Source organism: Macaca mulatta, chromosome 8 (assembly GCF_049350105.2).
Source record: "Macaca mulatta isolate MMU2019108-1 chromosome 8, T2T-MMU8v2.0, whole genome shotgun sequence".
In the NCBI taxonomy this organism is placed as follows: domain Eukaryota; kingdom Metazoa; phylum Chordata; class Mammalia; order Primates; family Cercopithecidae; genus Macaca; species Macaca mulatta.
Genome location: NC_133413.1, coordinates 151207074 through 151229924, shown reverse-complemented (window position 1 = coordinate 151229924; position 22851 = coordinate 151207074). Strand labels below are relative to the sequence as shown.

Sequence of the window (22851 nt, the reverse complement as noted above, 5' to 3'; positions counted from 1 at the left end):
AACAGTGCAACTAAAATAGCCTCTAATAACTCAAGAAACAAACTACTTTTCTAGAAAGTGTAATTTTGAAGGTATTTGCATGATTTCAGATAGGATAATTTCTTTTAAAGCTCTTGAACATACGCTGTGTGTCAGACACTGTGCTAGGCTCTGAAGATGCGAAAGGTCCCTGTGAAGTCCTTGATCTTACAGCTTCGAGCCTGTGGAGGGAGAGACATCATGAATGTGACTATGGTACAGGCAGAAATGCCTCACGGGAGCTGTTGTGGAAGCTGGGAGGAATAATACCTTTTAAATGTAGAAGTTAGTACTGGAAAGTATTGCCTTTGGGTCTGGGAAGCGAGTAAAGATAGTGATACAGAATTATGGGAGAAGAGCATGCTAGGCAAAGGTAACTACATCTCCCTGAAAGTGGGGAATGAGAAGGTAGCACTGTGATTTCAGAAAGCTGAGTTCAGTATTTAAATGTTCAGTATTTGCTTAGGTGAAGTGTTAAATACCTCCTCTTTCTTCCCCTCTCCACCTAGTCTCTATTCATCTTTAAGGAGTAGAAGTTTCCGTGACAAGGAAGTTTAGATACGTCTTTTTTATTTTCTTTCTTTCTTTTTTCTTTTTCTTCTTTTTTCTTTTTACAGTAGCTGAATTAATTAATTTACTACTCTCTAACTTACATGCCCTTATTATTTTTAACCAAAGCAAAGGGATTGGTAGAATTTAGATTTAAGGCTAAAAGGTCGGGCACAGTGGTCCATGTCTGTAATTCCAGTACTTTGGGAGGCCAAGGTGGGCAGGTCACTTGAGGTCAGGAGTTCGAGACCAGCCTGGCCAACATGGTGAAACCCCATCTCTACAAAAAATACAAAAATTAGCCAGTTGTGGTGGCACATGCCTATAGTCCCAACTACTCAGGAGGCTGAGACAGGAGAAACACTTGAACCCAGGAGGCAGAGGTTGCAGTGAGCTGAGATCGCGCCACTGCACTCTAGCCTGGGCAACAAAGCGAGACTCTGTCTCAAAAAAAAAAAAAAAAAAAAAAGAAAAGAAAAGAAAAGGGATTTAAGGCTAAAGTCTTATCTATAAATTTTACATAATTTTTTGTTACCTCTAAATTTTAATATTAGCGAACCATTTCAAATGGATTATTAAAAATATGATAGCCTCTTTTTTTACAAACTCTTTATGAAGTTGGTTAGCTTTTTTGCTTTTTCTGTTTTTTTCTGCTTCTGTGTTTTACTTTTAACTTTATAAACACTGTCATTTAGTGGAAAGGCCTGAAATGAGGGTCCTTCCGTAAGGTTTTTCAGATAATTCATACTGGAAAGAAATCTTGATGTAACTTGATGTAAGGCTTTTAGTGTATATTCTAGTCTTTGTAGATTTCAGATACAATGAATGAGGAAACTCTTCAATAAAACCATTGTATCAGCCCTAATAAACTTCAGAGCATTCATACAGGAGGCAAACCTTTCGAAGATTATGAATTTGACAAGACATTTAGAAAAAATGTTCAAGACTTACATCAGAAAACTCACCTAGGAAAGAGTGTAACAAATGTGCCATGGTTTTAGTATCAAACTTTCTTCATGTAAGGGGATTACTACCATAGAGCCAGTGTCAATGCAGGCATGTCAGCCTGTAGCCAGTGTTAAAAACTTCCTAGTCATACATTCATATTGTGAAGAAAAATTTACATCAGATGCAAATGCGTAAGTTATCAGAACTCATCAAACTCGTGAGTATCAATCTGATCAAATGTATGTGACCACAAACAAGGTGTTTTATTTCACAGTAATTGGCAAATCATCAGTCAATGATTTTCAGATTGAGGCAGAAAAATCACAGTTGGCATTGAATTCACCATAGCCTTTCCTGGGATAGCATGAGGTTCTCATGATACTGAGTCACTGTAATGGAAGATTGGATGTTATTCATAACCCACTTCCATTGAATGCTTTAATGCTATAACATTTGAAAATGCAATATCGTAATTGTAAATTAATGAGTGGATTTGCACATCTGAAGAACATAAGAGGTATCAGACAAAGGAACATTGTGGTTACAGAGTATTGTCAGGAAAGAGAAAAATGGAAGAAACATGACAGCATTTGAAGGCCTGATGACCTTAGAACAGGAAGTGGGGATTGTAGGATTTAGATTGAAGAATTAGATTAGTAAAGAATCTAAGTATAATTACTTGTCAGAAAGAAACTGACCACTGAATAGCATCAAAGGGCATGCCACACAACTTTTCTGAAATGATATAGCTTCTTGTTATTCAGGTAGTGAATAATTCGATTCAGTCTTAAACTCATAGCTACATTGTCCATTATCGTAGCCATGTGCAGCTGTTGAGCACTTGAATGTGGCTAGTCTGAATTGACATGTGCTATAGTATAAAAATATATACCACATTTCAAAGAGTAAGAAAACAGAATAAAATATCTCATCAATGTGTTATGATTACATGTTGAATGGTAATACTTTTGATATAGTAGGTTAACTATATTACTGAAATTGAATTCACCTGTTTATTTTTTACTGTGGCTACTAGACATTTTAAAATTACTTATGTGGCTTGCATTATATTTCTGCTGGATAGTTGAGCTCTATAGAAAGCAAATTCTCAGAAAGACTGCTTGGATCAGAAAAACTAAAACCTTTTGAGGAGTTTAAAGATTTGTTTTCACCAAGAATGGATTTTTGTAACATTTCATTGTAGAGGCTTTCTCGTGCTTCACTTAATAAGTATTAGTGCTTTTACAGTTGTGTGTGCTAATTGTATGTTAATTAATGTTTGGTTGTTGAAAAGATTCACAAGATTTCACTGTTTATAGGCAATGTCCATTACAGCGACAGTAGTAAAATGATACTCATTGAAGTGATCTGGAGATCTTGGGTCCAGGCTTCTTGGCCTTGGACATGATTTTTCTGTAGATGTGAAACCATTACTGGCTTATGTGTAAAGCACCTTGGTATGAGGAAGTGGTAGGGATCTGTGAGAGGGTCACACAAGCATCTCCATCTACATAGCCAAGCTCAACCTGTGGACCTCCCCAGGCGCTGCCAAAATCAGATGCACCTTGTCAGTCCAGTTATTATTACAAAATCGCACTGACAAGCTGGTATATTCTGCCCCTTAAACAGCTCAGGATCCCATGATCACAAACATCACTTATCTTGGCCATAGCTTTGGCCAAGTGTCAGTACCGTGCTTCGGGCAGCCCTAGAGATAAGCGTGGGGTCAATCTAGAACAGCCAAGAGAAACCCAGGCTATACAGTGTTGAATAAGACCAGTCATCTAGAAACATGGCAGTGATAATTCAGAAAAATAATGACATAAAATTCCAAATTCTACTGGAGAAATCGCCTATTTAGGAGAAAGAATGACATTTACACCAGACTTTTCATCAGCAGTGCTGGATGCAAGAAGATATTGGAACAGTATCTTCAAAGGACTCAGGGAAAATAACGTGTACCTTAGAAGTCTATATCTGATAAACTGTGAATCAAGATAATGTGAAATGAAGGTATCTGCAGAGAAGTAGTGACATAGAAAGCTAATAGCATGGGCTGTCTTTGAAACAATTAGATGATATAATTCTGCATGGAAAAAAGTGAGCCCAGAAGAAGATACTGTAACAGGATGCAAGAGACAGTGGTCCATTGTCATACTTGCTGCCTTGTATGCTGTCTTGTACCTCTCTTAATGTCCCCGTAGTCTCTTGAATCTACCACCATGATTTAATCCAACTTTCTGCCTATTCTCCATCTGTCGCCATCCTGTGATTGGTCTCATTCTAGATTTGCAACCTTAGTGCTACCCAGCTGTCAAGCTGTATCCCTCCATCTTGTTCTCTCCTAGACAACCATTTCAAACCTCCTCCACTTTCATGAACTGCAGCACTTGAATAAGTCCACACATTTCTATGTCTTCCCTTTCCCCAGCATTTGTACCTCACTTCTCTGTCTTTAAACTTCTTGCTACAAAATAACCACCCAGTGCTCCTGTCAAAGGGTTACCTCATCTTTTAGTCACTTAGATCCATTTGCAATCATCCTTTATTCCTCTTTTGCTCTCAAGCCATATCCAATACATTAGCTAATCCTGTCCACATTATCTTCACAAATATATCCAGAACCTACCCATTTCATATCGCCTCCACTGCTACCCCTTTCTTTGAGCTCCTCTCCAGTAGCTGCCTTAAAATGTCTCTTCCATACATTATGGCATGGTATCCTAACTGACATCTTGTTTCCCTACTTGCTCTCCTTAGTCTGTTGATAACCCAGCAGCCAGAATGATCCTGGAGAGATAAAAGCCGGAGTACTTCACTCCTCCACTCAGAACCTGGTGTCATTTAGTCAACATGATCCTTCGAGAGTCTCACCCATCTCCTCTACCCCATCCCATCGTGCCCTGTCATCTTCTGTCGTAGTCACTCACTTTTTCTTTGTTTTCTGTTTGTCTAACATGCCAATCACTGAATCAGTGATTTGCTTAAAACCCCCCAAGAGCTCCCCATTTCTTCCAGACTAAAAGCCAGATTCCTTTTGTGGCCTACAAGGACCTACAGGATCTGGCTGCTTGCTTGTTCTCACTCTGCCCTTACTAATTCTGCCTCCAGGGACATCCCAGTCTAAGAATGCTCCTTTATGGCTCACCATTTCTGTTCTTCTGTCATTGTTTTATTTTCTTCAGATCATTATTATTGACATTGTCTTGTACTTGATTTGTTTGCTCATTTATTAGCTGTTTTCTTCCCCAACTTCTCAAGTTCTGTGACATCAGGGATCTTTGTACTTCATGGTATTATTGCCAACGTCTTCAACAATGTCTAGCAGGCAAACACCAAGTGCTCAGTAGGTATAGGTACTTTTGTTGAATGACTATATGGCATCCAAGGCGAAATGGAATATTTCTGACAGAAATATGTTAGGAGAATTGGCCGCAGAAGTAGAAAGCCTTAATTGACAACCACAAATATATTGATTTAATAGCCAAAGATTATGCCTATTCAAAGCGAAACCCCACTTTACTGATATCTCTATCAAATCTTTGTACCTAGCTTACTTTTTAAAAAGACATTACAGGGATGAGAACAAATAATTTTATGCCCATACACCAGGCAAGTATTGGGCAAATACCATATGATGGTGCTTAAGATTGTACCACCATTGAGTTCTTGGACAGTATTCTTATCACATTCAAAACCCCTTAAAACTTTTCTGATTGGTACATCGAATTTTTCTAAATATATAGCATAGCCACAGGTTTCAGTACTACTCATGAGCTAGTAGGGAATGGTTGGTAAATCTGAATCTGTAATAATTGTAAATGGAAAAAAATCAGTTCATGTAGTTTGCTAAAATATAGGTGTGTTGGGTTGGATTAATACTAATTACTGTTACCAAGCTGGTAGTGAGAAGACTAGCAATGGGAAGTAACATTGTGTTCAATTTAAAATCATCATTCTGATGGTAATGGGAAAATTTTCAGTGATTTGGGATTCTGCAAGAACAAACTGTGCTATAAACAACTGGTATCTGTAGGGGAAGGGAATTCTTCAGGGAATTTTCCCTGAGTTCGGCCGTAGGGAGGTGCCTGGAGGACTTTTCAGAGCAGTCCAGTGGTCTTCAGTGTTTATTGTTAGGTGTCGTCACTGCACACTTCATGTTTAGAAGTGTAAGCTGTTCTCTCTGATAGAGGAGCAGTGAATGTGTATTTAAAAACATTTAAAAACAATTAATTGATTATTAATAAAAATCAGTTAAACATTGATTATTATGAATTCAAATAGTTTTGATTCTAGAAAGGACTATGAAGGTCTTAGAAAATTAAACTCTTCCTTTACAGGATGGAAAGTATCATCTAGGAAGAAAGCTAGAAAGGAAAGCTTTAAGAAAAAGCATAAAAGCTGTGTTAAGGAGAAGAACCTAAGCTAATAGAGCATGAGAAAGAGAAACATTTTGATTTCAAAATCCTTAGATATAGTGATTGAGGTAGTGATTTCCCATAGGTAGAATGTTGGCTCCTAAAGATGCCTGCATCCTAATCCCCAGAACCTGTGCAGATGTCCTCTTACGTGGCCAGAGGTACTTTGTAGGCGTGATTAAGGCTACAGACCTGAAGGTGGGGAGATGATGAGTCCTTCACTGCAGTGGGCCTTTTATTACTGTGGTCAGTGGGAGGTGAATATGAAAGAAGGATCAGATGCAACATTGATGGAAGGAGAAGACCATGAGCCAAGGAGTGCAGGTGCCCTGTAGAAGCTGGAAAAGGCAAGCTAAGAGCCTCCAGAAAACAGCACGTCCCTGCTGACATCCTTATTTTAGGCCAGTGAGACCCATTTCGTGCTTGTGATTTACAAAACTAAAAGGTAATGCACTTGTTGTGTTTTAAGCCCCCAAATTTGTGGTGATTTATTACGGAGGTAATAGGGAACTAATACAGTGACCGTGGACCATCAAGATAAAAAAGTGCATTCTTTGTCTTAGAAGACTTTTAGAAGGACTCCTAGTTTAGTACTGGACCAAGAGGAGGAAATGTACTAGGTGTTGGAGAACAGGATTTGAATTTCTGGATCTTGTTTTTTGATAACCCAGTGATGAAAGCCTCCAAGAAGAATGATAGGAATCCCTTGGTTTTCTAAAGCTGAAGAGTATCTGAAAGAGAAACACAATGAGAAAAAGAAACACTATACTATGGAAGAATCAGTAATGATGATTATATTTGGTAATTCTTAGGAAGCAGTAAGGAGATGAACAGTGTCATCAATGTGTGTTGCTTCAAATATCTCTTCTAGTAATAAATCTGAAAATTAAGTGTGAGGCTATAGCTAAAAATATAAAATATCCCTTTTTGTCCCCTTTTCCCCACAAACCACTTAATATTCATTTGCACATATTCATTGTCATGTCTTTGTCCTGTGAGACTCTAAGACATCTGAGGGTCAGGATTGCATCTTAACCGTTATTGTGTCACTAGCATCATGCATGTAGTGGGCACTTCAGGTGTTCATGAATAAATGAATGAACATTCATGAAAGAATGAACATGGAGGAAAGAGTCATGTAACCTATTTCGAACAGTGGTGAAGGTCATTTGTTTGAAAGTACTATCTCAAAGGTAAGTGGCTAAATGGAACCAAGCAAAATAATAAAAACTTTCAGAAATGAACAAAACTATGGCCTCATCTCACTAGTGAATAATCAGGGAAATTAAACCATCATAACAACAGTAAAATACCTGTGGGAGTTTTTTTGGTCATCAAATTGATCATCCTAAGATTAATTTTACTCATTATTAATGTGAGATAAATGATACTTTGTAACATTATGCATCAAGTATAATTGGTATAGTTTTGTTGATGGGCAGGAAGTTTGGTTGTACTTATCAAAATGTTTCAGTTAAAGGAAATTTTGCCTGTTTCTATGCAGTGGTCATAAATACTTTTGATGACAGCTAGAAGAATGTTCATAGCAGTATTTTCATTTACACCTTCCTTTCTCCCTCAGAACAAGGAAATCTTTATTCATCAGTAGTAAAATGACCTTGCACATTTAATGTTATGTTTCTGATAAGATACAGGCATGATGTAAACACTGGCTTCTTTTATTTTAACCTTAAAAAGAATCCTTTTACCATGAATGTCTATATGAGAATTTAATCAGAAAAGTTGTGTATTTTTGACACTTGGGATATGAGAGACAGGTTTCAGAGTAGCCAACTGTTGTTTTGTATTTCATAGGACCATATAGATGTGTCTTCAAAGCCACAATGAGAAATTTAAATTTAATTCTGGTACCTTTAGTGGCATTTTAAACACCCGTGTCCTATTATCTTTTTAGAGACAGTCATTTTTATTCTAAATGTATGCGTGTGTGATGTGAAAATGGGGCACTTCCATATGGCAGCGCTGTAGAGTTGGTTGAGTATACATTCCTCACTAAATACATAGTTTTCAGAATTATTTGTTGAGTTATCCAGACCAGATATTTAGTTCTCAAAATTACTTAAGTTACTGAGTATATACATTTAGCACCACATATTTAAGCACTTTGTATATTTGTAATGTTTGCCGTTACCCAGAGAAATTTATAAGCGTGCTAGAGAATGAGCAGTAGTACAGAGTGCAATATGGATGCATAATGAGAAAGCAAAAAATGAAACAGAAGGTAATATCTCTGTGTTTATTGCTTTTCACTATTCCATGGAGAGTGAAAATTGAAAGCTGGTTTACTCATGAGGTACTACTGTATGCAAAGGCAGTGTTACTCAAATCCACACTTGAAGTCACTCTGTCTCTTCAGGCAGCATGATCAAGTGAATGTAATAAGATTCTCTCTGTTCCATAAAACTCCAAGACAGAAACCTGCCTTTCCCTAACAAATACCACGGTTCTGGGCTAAGCCTCTTTGAGACTGGTTTGCTGCAGGTCTCCTATATGTGTGCTGTGAGTTCAGAGGAGATGAAGTGACTTTTTCATGGGGTCACTACAGAAGGCAACCAGAGAAGCTGGGCTTTTTCTTAGGATGTGAATGGTGACAATTATAAGAAATGATTTGTGTTCCTCACTGCCTTATATTCAACATCAGTTTATGGAATGATAGACCAAGTGACCTGAGGCAGATGTCTAGAGACCAGTGTAGACATTGATCGCAGCTCTAACAAGAGAGAGCTGCCTCTTGAATTGGTAGTAGTAGTGAGTTGTGGAGCAAGGAGACTTACTGACCTGTGCTTTACCAAGGGTAACTAGTGTTGGTGTGTACTAGGTGTTGACCTGGCAGAGCTGGACAGGGAACCAGGAGCTTTTGTGGGAATTTCGCAGAGGTGCTAGCTTCCATCCTTTATAGTTCAGGGATTTGTGTGTTGTCAAGAAGCTGCAGAAGTCACTTCTGAGAGAATTGTTAAAAGGTGCTCCTTTCTCTAGGCAAGTTCCCCACCCCAGAGTACAAGGTTTAAAGACTAGAATGTGGACTCTCTGCCCTCGGCTGGACATCCTTGTGTAGGTAGGGTACTATCATTTACAGTGGCCCTGTCATGAATTCTGGGCCTTGGATCAAAAAGCCAGGAAGAACATTTTATGCTTCTGTCAGTTCCACATAGGAGTATGTAGGCTGTAAGCATCCTTCCTGTCCTGATGAGAATTAATCATCTTTATGAACCTGTCTTTGACTCTTCCAGCCTGGTCTGTTGTTCATGCTTTCTCTCTTGATACCATGTTTACTCCCTTCCTTTGTCCCTCTCTCTGCCACTTCCTGTGCTTGATAAACAACTTTGTACCTGGGATTGAGTTGTCTGAAAGAGAGATTGACTCTACCACTTCATTCACTCAGTGCCCTGGGAGGTCTGCCACATACCAGGTGCCAGTATCGGGAGCCCAGCACAGCAGCACACGTCCCCGGTGTGCATATACTGGGTTTTGGACAGTTTTTGTATATGGTACATGTTACGATTTGTCTTAGATTATGGAGAAGACTGGGGATAATATCCTTTATTATGATCAGCAGCATTGTGCTGTAATAAAGCAATACTTGGTGAGTGCAGGAACTTTTATGTATGTCTTACAAGTTTTATTATAACTTCAATTAATTGCAATTCTAAAAACTAGTGATTATTTTCTTTCATGGACATTTTCATTTTAATATCAGCATCATTTAAAAAAATACTTGTCTTATCACCTAAAAGATTGAGGTCACAGTTGGTTGTGATTTGCATACCCTCATGTAAAGGGCAGCAGATGGTTCTGTCATGTTCCCAAATGAGTCTTCTATACATGCTGCCCACTTAACAACATATTCTCCCATGGCCCTCATACCTAGGTAGGTACAGGGCAAGAGTCAGTTCTAACACTTAACCTGTCCATTGCTCCAGGAGAAATTTCACCATCTCTAAGGAACATTCCCTGATGACCTCATTCAAAGGTGACCTTCTCCTCTGAACTCAAGGGAACACATGTTAGAAGCATTAGATTTGGGAATATTTTTAAAGAGCAAGTAATAAACTGATTAAGCCCTAATTCAAAGAACTTTTCATGTATCTCCAGTGTCACCAGAAACATAGCCTTAAGTGTGTGTTCCTGAATGTATGTTTTTTAAAAAAATGATTATGAATGTTGCAGCCTGGTCTTGAACAGTATGATCTCCCTGTTCTAGAAAGTATAACCCCTTCCTTGGGTCTGGACCTTAGAAAGTAGTAACTGAAAGATAACTGGTGTGCTTTGATAGGTTTGGGGGATGATGATAGTGGAATTGCAGAAATGTATTTTTAAGTTTACATGCCTTATTAATGACGAAAGGAGATAATCTCTTTATGTTTTCTTTTCTAAAACTTCTCCTTGTTCTTGAAAATACTATTTCAGAAACAAAGATTCCTAAGTCATTTAACTTGATATTCTCATACCAAAGATTTCTGATAATTGACTAAAAGAAATGAATATTGCATTACTTTTTAGCATATAGTTTGTTTTTTTTTTTTTTTTTTTTTTCAGTTTATAACAGTCATTCTTGTGGGGGGTATGTTTTAGGGCATCATTCAGAAGATAGTGGACAGTCACAAAGTAAAGCATGTGGCCTGCTATGGATTCCGCCTCAGTCACCTGCGGTCAGAGGAGGTTCACTGGCTTCACGTGGATATGGGCGTCTCCAGTGTGAGGGAGAAGTATGAGCTTGCCCACCCACCAGAGGAGTGGAAGTAAGATACAAACCTGCTTTGGTGTGATGCACACTTGATTTCTTTTGCTTTTTAAAAACATGCACAAGATAACAAATGTATATGTTTAATTTCCACACTGCTTGTCATTACATCTCTGGTATAAATAAAATTGGTTAGTAATTATTAACCAGTGATCTCTTCTAGACCTCTAGTCTAGCTTTTGGATATTATTAACTATACTTTGAGCCATCCGATTTCAGGCTTCTGTGATGGTCTTTTGCTAGCTGATTTCTCACAGTGCTACTTTGTTTCAACCTTTGCTCCCAGTAAAACTCAAATCCTATATATATATATATATTTATGTTTTCATCCCTTGTCATCCTTTTATGGAGCAGGAGTTGCTATCACACCTAAATACCTTATTAATGGGCTACATAGCTTGTTTCACTATGCCGTGTAATCTAGAGCACTCCTACAAAGAGTAAGTGTATATTTGATATTCACATGCAATGTTAAAATTAGGAAGTAATGTCTTAGTGACTCCTGTTGAAATGTTAAGGAAAATAAAATTATTTCAGGGCAAATTAAAAGAATTCCCTATAATTGTTCTTTTTCTGGTTCTCCCTAATAATTTTTTTTTTTTTTTTTTTTTTTTTTTTTTTTACTATTAAGCAACTCAAGTTGTTAGTAGGAAATTGTACATCTAAAATACATTTGAGAGAGGTGTAACTTGTAAAAATGGGCTTCTTTTACTAGGGCTCTAATTTTTATAGGTAATGCTACAGAAATAAAGACAATTGTAGATTGAAGAGTGCATTCAAAGGGTCAGTAACTTTGAAGGATCTAGATTAATTAGGGTAGACATTTTAAAAGAAAAAGCATGTTTAGGTGAATAATTTTTGTTTTTTGAGACAGAGTCTCGCCCTGTCACCCAGTCTGCAGTACGGTGACATGAACATGGCTCACTGCAGCCTCTTGGGCTCAAGCGATTCTCCCACTTCAGCTTCTTGGGTAGGTGGGACTGTAGGCACACACCACTACGCCCAGCTAATTTTCGCATTTTTTGCAGAGATGGGGTTTCAGCATGTTGCCCAGACAGGTCTCAAACTCCTGGGCTCAAACAGTCTGCCCACCTTGGCCTCCCGAAGTGTTGGGATTACAGGTGTGAGCCACCATGCCCAGCCTGAATAAATCTTATGTTGAATAACACCCTACCCCAGTTACAGAGTTCATCAAAGAAATACAGTTGTATTTTCAAATTTGTCAGATAGCTGGTACCGAGTTAACAAAATACTCCTTGAGAATATAGTTTGGTTGGTTCACATCAATGGCTAGAGAAGATTTGACCTCCAGCTATTTAGTCTGTTTAAGCAAGTAAGCATTCCAAAACAAAGGATATGTAAAAGTTAGATTAAAATACCTGCAGGGTTTTTGTTTTGTTTTGTTTTTTGAGATGGGCATCTTGCTGTGTTGCTTGGGCTGGTCTTGAACTCCTTTACTAAGGTGATCCTCCTGTGTCAAGGTACTTATTTAACACAATTATATTATCTTGGTTTATATGGACATGTCAGATGCCGACTTTGTCATAATGAAGTCCTTAGTGCTCAATAAAATGGCCATTGAATCTAAATCTCTTAGTAGATTGTTGTTGTTCTTTTAAGCCAATTTATTTACTTTGTTTCAAGTAAAATTGAATAGGCACTGCTTTACTGACTGGGTCTTGAATCCTCAAAAGGAAGAAAAATTTAGATGGGGTTATATAGAAGTTCTCATAGATTGACCCTACTAGATTAAAGGATGATCAAGATATCGCTCCTCATAATAATACTAATGATGATGATGACATTGATGCCTTGTCATCATGAGTGGCTGAGCCAGGGACTCTGCCATCTGTCTGCTTCTTACACCAGAAAACTTAAATATACATTTCATTTTACTGTTCCCAAACCCTATGAGTTAGAGACTATCGTTGTTCTTATTTTACACATGAAAACAAAATTGATAAACTTTTAGTTACGTAGTTTGTGACACAGCTTTTGATTTGAATTTAGCTGTCTGGATTCATAGTACAGGTTTTTAAAATTAGATTGCCTATCTCAATATAGGAAAAATGTTGTCTTAAACACTCTGAAAATGTAGCTAGGCTTTTAAGATTAGTGAAAGTTGGCCGGGCATGGTGGCTCACATCTGCAATCCCAGCACTTTGAAAGGCCGAGGCAGGCAAATCACTTGAGTTCAGGAGTTCAAGACCAGCCTGGCCAACATGGGTGAAACCCTGTCTCTACTAAAAATACACAGATTAGCCAGCGATGGTGATGGGTGCCTGTAATCCCAGCTACATTGGAGGCTGAGGCAGGAGAATCACTTGAACCTGGGAGGTGGAGGTTGCAGCGAGCTGAGATCATGCCATTGCACTCCAGTCTGGATGACAGAGTAAAACTCCGTCTCAAAAAAAAAAAAAAAAATTAGTGAAAGTTACATGCATAGTAGGTAGAGATGATGACAGAAGAAAATGTGACAGATAAACTGATGAGGTATTTTCAAGAGTTATGAGGGTTAATACTGATGGTTCTGTATATTTCAAAGGGGAGGAATTTAAGTGTCAGTAAGGAGCAGGAGACTATCAAAAATAACCAAGAGAATTTGGATAGTCCAAATAGAAGTTCCAGAAATCATAGGATAGATAAAATAGCAGATTAAACATAGCTGAAAAATTAGTAAACAAGACAAAAAATTTCCCAGAACATACCACAGAGATGAAAAGATGGAAAATGTGAATGTAAGTTGATGTAACATAAAGAGTAAGAAGGTCAACCCATTCCTAATAGAAACTCAAGAAGAATAAAAAAGAATGGGGAAGAGAGGAGATAATCCTAAGAGATAATGGTTGAGAATATTTTATAATCAATGAATGACATGAGCCTTCAAATACAGGATTAACATAAAATCCCAAACAGAGTCAATAAAACTAAACTGATGCTTTGGCAGATTGTATTAATAGTAAAATATTGTTGTACCAGAGAACACAACAGGATGACACCCAGAGAAAAATTCAGACTTTTCAACAACAATAATAGATGCCAAGAAAATAGTGGGATAATATGTTCAAAGTGGTGGGGAAAGTAGCTGGCAACCTGTATTTGTTTGCCCAGTTAAATTGCCATTCAAGAACAGGGTGAGATACAGACATTTTCCTCAGAGGATTTGCCACCAAAGGAACCTCTGACAAAAACACTTTAGGAAAAACGAAAGTCATCTCTGAAGGGGAGGGTCTCGGATGCGAGATGGAAAAAATTGGGTAGATCTAAATATGCATTGGCTCCATGAAATAAAATAGTAACTGAATTTGAAGAACTCACACATAAAATATAAGCAGAAAGGGAACAAAGTATATCAGACAAATAGTAACCAGGGGGAAAAGGATTATACCCTGTTAATATCATGTGAAAAAAATTGTAAACATCTTTTAAAGCATCATTAGGCATGTAGAAGGCAATTACAATACAAGCTATTATCACCAAAAATTTAATAAATATTCCTCACTTAGCTTCCTGGATACCAAACTGCTTTGGTTTTCCTTCATTGACCATTCATAGTCTTTCTGAACTGTTTGGCTTTTAAATGTTGGGGTGCTCCAGTAACCTCTTTTCTTCTCTTTTGTTCTCCCTACACCTGCCTTGGGCATTATATCATACATTTGATTGGATGGAGGTGGGAAACTGATAAATTAGTGCAATAACTCAGGCAAAAATCCTAAAAGATGGTGCAGTAGGGGAATAATAATAGAAGTGGTGAGAAACAGTTGTACAGGGTTGTGTTTTTAAGGTGGGAGCTGATGGGATTTGCTGATGTATTTTTTAGAATGTAAGCCATCCAATTCTATTTGTAAATCATTTGGGCTCAGAAACTTCCAGTAGTTTCTCATCACACTCAGAGCATACTCTGGGGTTTCTGATGACCTCACAGTCCTTATCTCCTTCTGCTCTTCCTCTTCCTCCTCCACTCTGGTGACATTGGTCCCTTTTATTTCAGTTTTCCTTCCATTAAATTCTTTAATATATTTTAGAGTTCTTTCCATAAATACTCAAGTTGGGATCTGATGTGATGGTTTCTTCTCTATTGCCAGACTTTTTAGTTGTTGAATAATATAGCCCTTCATCTTAATTAAGGCTTTCTTTGTCTCACCTCCCTTTTTTCCTTTATCTTTTACAACTTTTCACGTATTCAACTCTAGCCCCCTGGATTTCTTATTGGGGCCTTTGAACTTGATGTGACTCTGCTGAGTATGTTCTGCCTTTTCCAGGCATGGCTTGGACCTCCTCATTCCAGGAATGTGCCTGAATGTCACTGCTTCCCTGTGGTCTCCTACTGGCTACCTAAAGAGCCCACTGCCTACCTGAAGCTCCTTGTGATTTTTCATCAGCTCATATAGTGTGTTAATTTTTTACAGACTTCTGAAGACTGATATTATATATGTGTTGTCTATCTTTCTTTCTCAGGGACTTTGTTTTCTTCACTCCTCTATTCCTGGTTCTAGTCATGTCTGGTATACTATAGGCACCCAATAAACAATATTTGAATAAAAACTGAATAAATAATATACTGATAATGCATGTGTAAAAGAAGCCCAGACGCAAAGTAATGTGATGGTATAGAAACTTGTTTTCAACTAGGAACCAAACAATATTAGCGTAAGTTAATAACAGTATTACCATATTAACACATGTTGTTTACTGTGTGTCAGACATTTGATGTAGTACATCAGAATTAATTTCTGTTATGATAGTCTTATGTAGGTACTCTCTTTTTGCCATTTTACTTGTGAGAAAGCCTTAGTTTGGAAAGGCTTAATAACTTTTCCTGGAGATATATGGCTTAAATGGGTGGTATAGTAGAAATTGAATCCAAACACTTAGCTGTTTCTTCTCTACTCCTGTATTAGATACGTAAGTACAAGAAGCTGAACATGACAAATTTTTTTTCTGTCACCTGCAGACATCTAAGTTCATAGGTGGGTATGTGAAGGCAGCTGCAGTTCTGGCTTTATTTCTGAGGAGTAAGATCTCAACAGTCAAATGAAAGTTCCAGGACTCAGCAATATAATGGGGTATAAATTTTGATTTCCATGACATTTTTGGACATAGCTTCTTCTTTTGTGCTATCTGCTGTAGATTCTATTCATACTGTTGAATAAACCTGAAATATAGACTTGTTCACTTGGTCTTCACTCTTTAAACAGCTTGGTAAACTAGCTTGCTGCACACATATTTGGTCATAACTGTCTCAGGCAGGATGACCTTAGAGAGCTCTGTCATGACATGTTACTGGTTGAAAGGAAGGGCTGGATTGATAAATGGCTATCCATGTAGGAAGAAGAACAACAAAATTGGATCCTACCTCAATACACAAATCTATGAGATGTACAAACATCACATGCAAAACTTTAAAAAAACATGTTTTGTGGGAAGTGTAATTGAATGTGTCTCTGGCCCTGGGTTAGGAAGATTTTCTTAAGAGCTCCAAAATGTTCACTATAAAAAGAAAGAATGGCAAATTTTACTGTACTAAGATTAAGACATTCTGCAAAAGATACATTTTCAAAGTACAAGAACAAGTTGCAAAGTGGGAGAAGGTATTTGTAACACATGCAGTCAACAAAGGGTGGTGTTAAAGAGTTCTGATCAATAAAAAATTGCTGACGGGGCCCTGTGGCTCATGCCTGTTATCCCAGCACTTTGGGAGGCCAAGATGGGTGAATCACCTGAGGTCAAGAGTTCGAGATCAGCCTGACTAACAGGGTGAAACCCCGTCTCTACTAAAAATACAAAAATTACTGGGCATCATGGCAGACGCCTGTAATCCCAGCTACTGGGGAAGCTGAGGCAGGAGAATTGCTTGAACCTGGGAGGCAGAGCTTGCAGTGAGCCAAGATCGTGCCGCTGCACTCCAGCCTGGGCGACAGAGCAAGACTCCATCTCCAAAAACAAACAAACAAACAAAAAAAAAAAACAAAAACAAACAGACACCTCAATAATAGATAGGCAAGAGACATGAAGGTATTTTCATAAAAGAAAAAATAAGTTTGGCCAGTTAACATAGAAGGCACTGTCAGCTTCATTATTGATCAGGGAAATTCAAATCAATAGCTCAGTGAAACTCTGCCTCCAGTTGGCGAGAAGTCAACTGTCTGACACTCTCTATAGCTGGAGAGGCTGTGGACCTGACAGTCTTTCACCTGCACTGCTAGGGAGAATGTTTTAATAAATTGGTGAAACCACCTGGGAATCCAGCTTGGCATCCTCTTGAATGTCAAGTGATTACATGCCCAACCATCCTGCAGTTCTCCTTCAAGTTCTTTCAGAGACTCTAGCTCTACTTTCTATACTAGGCTACAACTGCAATAATGTTCATGGCATAAGCAGTGACAGTTAAGTCACTTGGGGATTATTCACATGGTAGTAGAATGTCACACAAGTCAAAATTAATGAACTACAGGTACGAGTAACAATATGAATGAAGCTTAGCTGTATAACATCATGTGACAAAATAAGTCCTAGCACAACTTTGTGAGTACGCTAAATACCACTGATTTTCTTTCACATCTTAAAATGGTTAATATTTTATGTGAGTTTTACCTCAATTTAAAAAAGTCCTGGAATATGACGTACAGCATGACACACTTTTTATAAAGTAAAAGTGAAAACACCTAACGAGATTGTTGGGAACACATGTTGGTTAAGACCACATAGAACATATAAATAAGGGAATGGTAAATTCCTTCAGAAGTCACTGGAAGGCCCAGAGCCGTGGCTGGGGTAGCCGCCAGCTCTTCCCAATCCCCACACAGGCTCCAGGGGAACTTGTGTTGACCATTAGGGTCTGAGGCTGCGTTTGAAAATCACTCCTGAAGTGTGCATGTGTGCCCCAGCCTGTCCCCAGCGCTTTCCCAGTCAGTCCAGGGGCAGGTGGGAGCTTACCTATTTCTGGGATGCTGGGAGAGCCTAGTTAAGTAGGTAGTATTTGTTAAGAGCTTGAGTCAGGCAAAACTGTTTAAATTATGCTACCAGATCTAGTTTATAATACAGTAAAAGATATGAAACTTTGGGAGATTTCCAACAGATTTAAACTGTAAAGTTTTTCACTCAAATAATTAAGTGAATTATAATTTAAATTATATTGATTGTCTGAAATCACCTACATAGAGTGATCTCTTTGGCTTCTGACTGAGTTAATTGGATATCACTATTCCTTTCAGATGTCGAATTCAGGGATTTGAGGACCAAATCTAAGAGAAGCCTTTTTTGGCATTTGAGAAACCAAATTTACTGATTTATTATTAAACATTTACTGAATGCTTCTGTGCCAGATACTGACAATACCAAGGTGAATACTTTCCTTTGAAAACAACTGATTCAGCATGCCTGCTTTCCTTTGAAATCTTACATTCTTCACCTTAACTCGCTCGCTCTCCCTCCCTTCCGCCTGCATTTGGTACAGTACTGGGTTGCCATAGCAATATATAAGAAAATGAAAGAGGAAGCCCTGCCCACCAGTATTACAATTTAATCCTGGGTTATACAGTTGAATTCTTCCCCTGTTCTGTCTCCTCCAGTGTCTTCCTGTTTTCTGATTCTCTTCTCTCCCACTTACCTTCCTCTCTGTTTTCATCTTCTCATGGCTTTGTAGCATCATGGCAAGGCTCCTCTCTGAATTCTTTTCTTTCCCCAAGTTCCTAGTTTTTAGTGAATTATTATTTCTCCAAGAGTTCTCTCCTCCTCGAAAGTACTGCAAATGGAATTGAGTTAAAATTTTGAGATAACATGGGGAGATATTGCATGTTTTACATTGTTAAGTCTCCCTATCAGCCTTATGTTGTCTCTCATCTTTAATCAATTTTTTATTTATTTACTTATGGTCAACATATTGATTGTATAATGTAGGCTGTAAAATATATATAAAAGTAGAAAATTTAAAAGCATGCAGTGGGCCACGCGCGGTGGCTCACACCTGTAATCCCAGCACTTTGGAAGGCTGAGGCAGGTGGATCACTTGAGACCAGGAGTTCAAGACCAGCCTGGCCAACATGGTGAAACCCCATCAGTACCAAAAACACAAAAATTAGCCAGGCGTGGTGGTGCACGCCTGTAATCCCAGCTACTTAGAGGGGCTGAGGCAGGAGAATCACTTGAACCTGGGAGGTGGAAGTTGCAGTGATCTGAGATAGCATCACTGAGTAGCTGGGACTACAGCCTCACACCACCACACCTGGCTAATTTTTTTGTATTTTAGTAGAGATGGGGTTTCACCATGTTGGCCAGGATGGTCTTGATCTCCTGACCTCGTGATCTGCCCGCCTTGGCCTCCCAAAGTGCTGGGATGATAGGTGTGAGCCACTGCCCTCGGCCTAGTATGGTTTATTTTTTAAAGAAAGTCTTGGTTAAATAGTTGTTTTGAGACAAGGTCTTGCCCTGTTACACAGGCTGGAGTGCAGTGGTACCATCATAGCTCGCTGTAGCCTTGAATTCCTGGGTTCAAGTAGTCCTCCTTCCTCAGCCTCCCAGTTACCTAGGACTAGAGGTGTTTGCCATCACACTCAACTAATTTTTAAAATAATTTTTTTGTACAGACAAGTCTCATTGTGTTGCCCAGGCTGGACTCCAACTCCTGGCCTCATATGGTCTTTCTGCCTTAGCCACTGGGATCAGTGTTTATAGTTTTGACTACACTAATTCAAAGGTCTTTTTTTGGCAGAGGAGAGGGGAGACAGGGTCTGTCTTTGTCATCCAACCTGGAGTGCAGTGGTGCAATCATGACTCACTGCAGCCTTAACCTCGTTGGCTCAAGCCATCCTCCCACCCCAGCCTCCTAAGTAGCTGGGATCATAGGCACATGCCATCACGGTCGGCTGATGTTATGTTATTTATGTTATGTTATGTTATGTTATGTTATGTTATGTTATGTTATGTTATGTTATGTTATGTTATTTTTAGTAGAGACAAGGTCTTGTTATGTTGCCCAGGCTGATCTCAAACTCCTGGGCTCAAGCACTCCTCCTGCCTTTGTCTCCTAAAGTGCTGAGATTACAGGCATGAGCCACCATGCCCCACTTCTGATTCAAAGGTCTTATTTCAGGTTTTATTTATTTTGTTATTGCTTTTAATGGTTGTCATAGCAAAAAGTATTCTTGACAAAGATATGCATAATTAAATAGAAGGGATACCACTGTCTGTGTGTGCTTTATCATGATACTGATTTTTCATTACCAGTCACCAATTATGTAAACCCTTGTTGAAATTTGGTCAGTGAATTTCCATATTCCATGATCATTCCTTTCAATATAATTGATTTTGAAACATATTTTCATATTTTAACATCAGATTTTTTTATTTAGTGGAGAAATCTTGAAATGTTAGAAATTTTTGTTTTCAGATTTTTTATGAGCAGTGCATCCACTCCTTTTTGGTGACAAAGTTATAAATTCATGGAAATAGTTTAGACTTCAAAATGGTCTGTCCATAACATGACAACATGCTTTTCTTTGTTGTTTTTTAAATTTTAATCATGGATTAAAATTTTGGCCAGATAATTCTATGTTGTGGGGAGCTTTTGTATATATATGTTGTATGGCTTCTACCCACTAAATGATAGGAGCCCACCACCCCACCCTCTTTAGTTGTAATAAGCAAAAGTATGTCCAGTTACTGCCAGTTGTCTCCTAGGGGAAACAGGAAGGGGGCAGAATCTCAAGGTTCAGAACTACTGCTCTAAAATATAACCAAAAATTGTTTAAAAATCTCCAAAAATTATTCTTAATTTCATAAACTATCCCATCAGTATTCAAAGTTTGAGTTGTTTATTAAATATCATGACAAAATTTTTAAAGATAAATTATTTGAATTAGGATCCAAATTAGTTGTGCCCTTTGTCTTTTCAGTCTTTTGTAGTCTATAGCATCTTCATTCAGTTCTCCCCTTTACTTGCAGTTTGTGAAGGAAGCTGTGTTACTTGTCCTACAGGTTCCCCTCATCTGGATTTTGTCTGTAACATCTGTGTCCTTTGTCTCGGATGCCTTCTAATGTCTTCTCTGCAAAGCCTTTGTGTCAGCTTTACTAAGTTAATTCTTACTCTATAATATATTCCTATTATGAAGGTTATATTTTATTATTTCTGTTTACCACTTATTTCTAAATTGAACACTTAGCTCACTTGTTTTCGTTCATTCATGTTTACCAGTAAATGTATTTTACTATAAATGGTCATTTTAGTTTTGTCTGTGTCTCACAACTTTGTTAGATAGTGTTTTATTATCAATCAGTGTTTTGATATTTGTTTCAAGATTTTAGGAAGAAACCAAGGGGTGGATTAAGTGTGTTGTTTAGGTTTCTACCATATGTGCTTATAAAACAAAAGATTATTGGTTATGGATTTATTTTGTTGCATTATAGGAAGAATAACAATTTTATGGTGTTGACTCTTTTTTAACTATGTTGAGATGATTCTTTGTGCCTTAGTACTTAGTTGATATTTTCATTCCTTCTGAAAAAAAGGTATGTTCTCTTATTATAAAGAGGGTGAGTGTGTTTGTGTACATTTTTTCAAGCTTATTGTCATATTATTTGAAGATTATATTGTTCATACTTTGCTTGAAAAGTGACATTTAATGTATTCAATGTATATATTATACACATATATTTTGCTACATGCTCATCTCAGAAGAAACTATTCAACTGTAATTGTTGATGTACTTTTTTTTTTTTAGTAATTCTGTCTTGTGATTCTTTATGATTTTAAGGCTATGTTGTTAAGTACATGTAAGTTCATGATTATAATATATTCATCTATACTTTCTGTTAACAGTACATAGTGCCCCCTCTTTGTTTATGTGTTTCCTATCAGCAACATACTTATTATCTTTGTATGAAATGAATTGTAGCCCATTAAATTAGAGGTGTGCCCATTCCCAATTTCATTCTCTATTCTTTGCTTCTGGAGGTAACTGATATCCTGATTTTTGTCATAATCATTTTTTTGCTTTAAAAAAAAGTTTTACTACTTACGTATTGTCCAAATCTGACATCATGATCATTCATTATCTAAATCGGAAAAAAGTGGCTTCATTATGCTGTTAAGGGAAAGCTGTGCTGATCAGTCAGTCTCCCTGAGGAGAACACACTACTGATACTATACAAGGTTTTTGGAAGTATGAAATTGAGAAGCTGGCCAACTTTCAGAGGTGGGAATGTGTTGGCATCAATTTTAGACACATGGTTACACAAGTTAGACTGTTCATCTTTAGAAGCATGTTCTTTAGAGTTAGTTCCTGTTTGGCTGAATTAAAGAAGGAGCTGCCAATCAGTTGACCTGTAGATGCATGTTCGTTGAGGCAAGTTATCAGTTGATTGATTAAAGGTGCTTTAAAATTAGTTTCGAGTTGGTCTGTGGCTGTACAACTGGAATTTATTGACCAAGCTGATTTAAAACTGGTTTTGTGTGTGTGTGTGTGTGTGTGTGTGCGTGTGTGTGTGTGTGTTGGGGGGGGCGGTGTTTGTCACCACAGCTACAAAAGGGTCAGTCTTGTATTTGTGGGAATTTAAAAATTCTCAATATAATATCAAAAGTTGCAAAATAGTACACAGAAATCCTATGTACCCTTAAGCCAGTTTCCTTAAATATTAAAATCTTATATAATAAAGCTAGTAAAACCAGGAGATTAACATTGATGCAGTCCTAGTAACAAATCTATATGACTTTTTCACATTTCCCAATTATTCCACTTACCGTTCCTTTTCTGGTTCAGGACCAATTCAGAACACCACATTATGGTCATGTCTCCTTAAGTCTTCTCTAATCTGAGACAATTCCTTAATTTGTGTCATTATGACCTTTACATTTTTGAAGAATACTCACTGGTTATTTGTATTGTGTTCTTCAATTTGAGTTTGATATTGTTTTTTATGATCAAGGTTATGCGTGTTTGGCAAAACTGCCACAGTCAAGATGTCCTACCTTTCTCGTTGCATTGTATCAGGAAGTCCATAATGATGACACAACTCAATTTACAGGTGGTTCTAACTTGGATCATTTGGTTAATATAATGGAAGCCAGGTTTCTCCACTACAAGGTTACTGTTTCCCCTTTATAATTAAGAAATATCTTCTGGGAAGATACGTCGATACTGCAACATTCTGTTTCTCATT

General features: G+C 37.8%; 1 protein-coding gene and 1 long non-coding RNA gene across 49 annotated transcripts in view; one reads left to right on the top strand and one right to left on the bottom strand.

The window, feature by feature from the left end:
- Positions 1-22851, top strand: part of PTK2 (protein tyrosine kinase 2) — a 357319-nt gene that overhangs the window by 111569 nt on the left and 222899 nt on the right. For 34 of the 48 annotated variants that reach the window (XR_013397442.1, XR_013397443.1, XM_077944093.1 and 31 more), the window contains one exon: positions 10527-10693. The exons of the other annotated variants lie outside the window; for them this stretch is intronic. Coding sequence is in view for 32 of the 34 variants with exons in the window: in XM_077944093.1 (XP_077800219.1) it covers positions 10527-10693 (167 nt within the window). In the remaining 2 variants the exon portion in view is untranslated. The remainder of the gene's footprint in view (positions 1-10526; positions 10694-22851) is intronic. 48 annotated transcript variants of the gene reach the window in all.
- Positions 11289-16675, bottom strand: LOC144330870 (uncharacterized). The gene is made up of 2 exons (XR_013397460.1): positions 12840-16675; positions 11289-11619 (listed from the first exon to the last, which is right to left on the bottom strand). It is a non-coding gene; the product is annotated as an uncharacterized LOC144330870 (long non-coding RNA).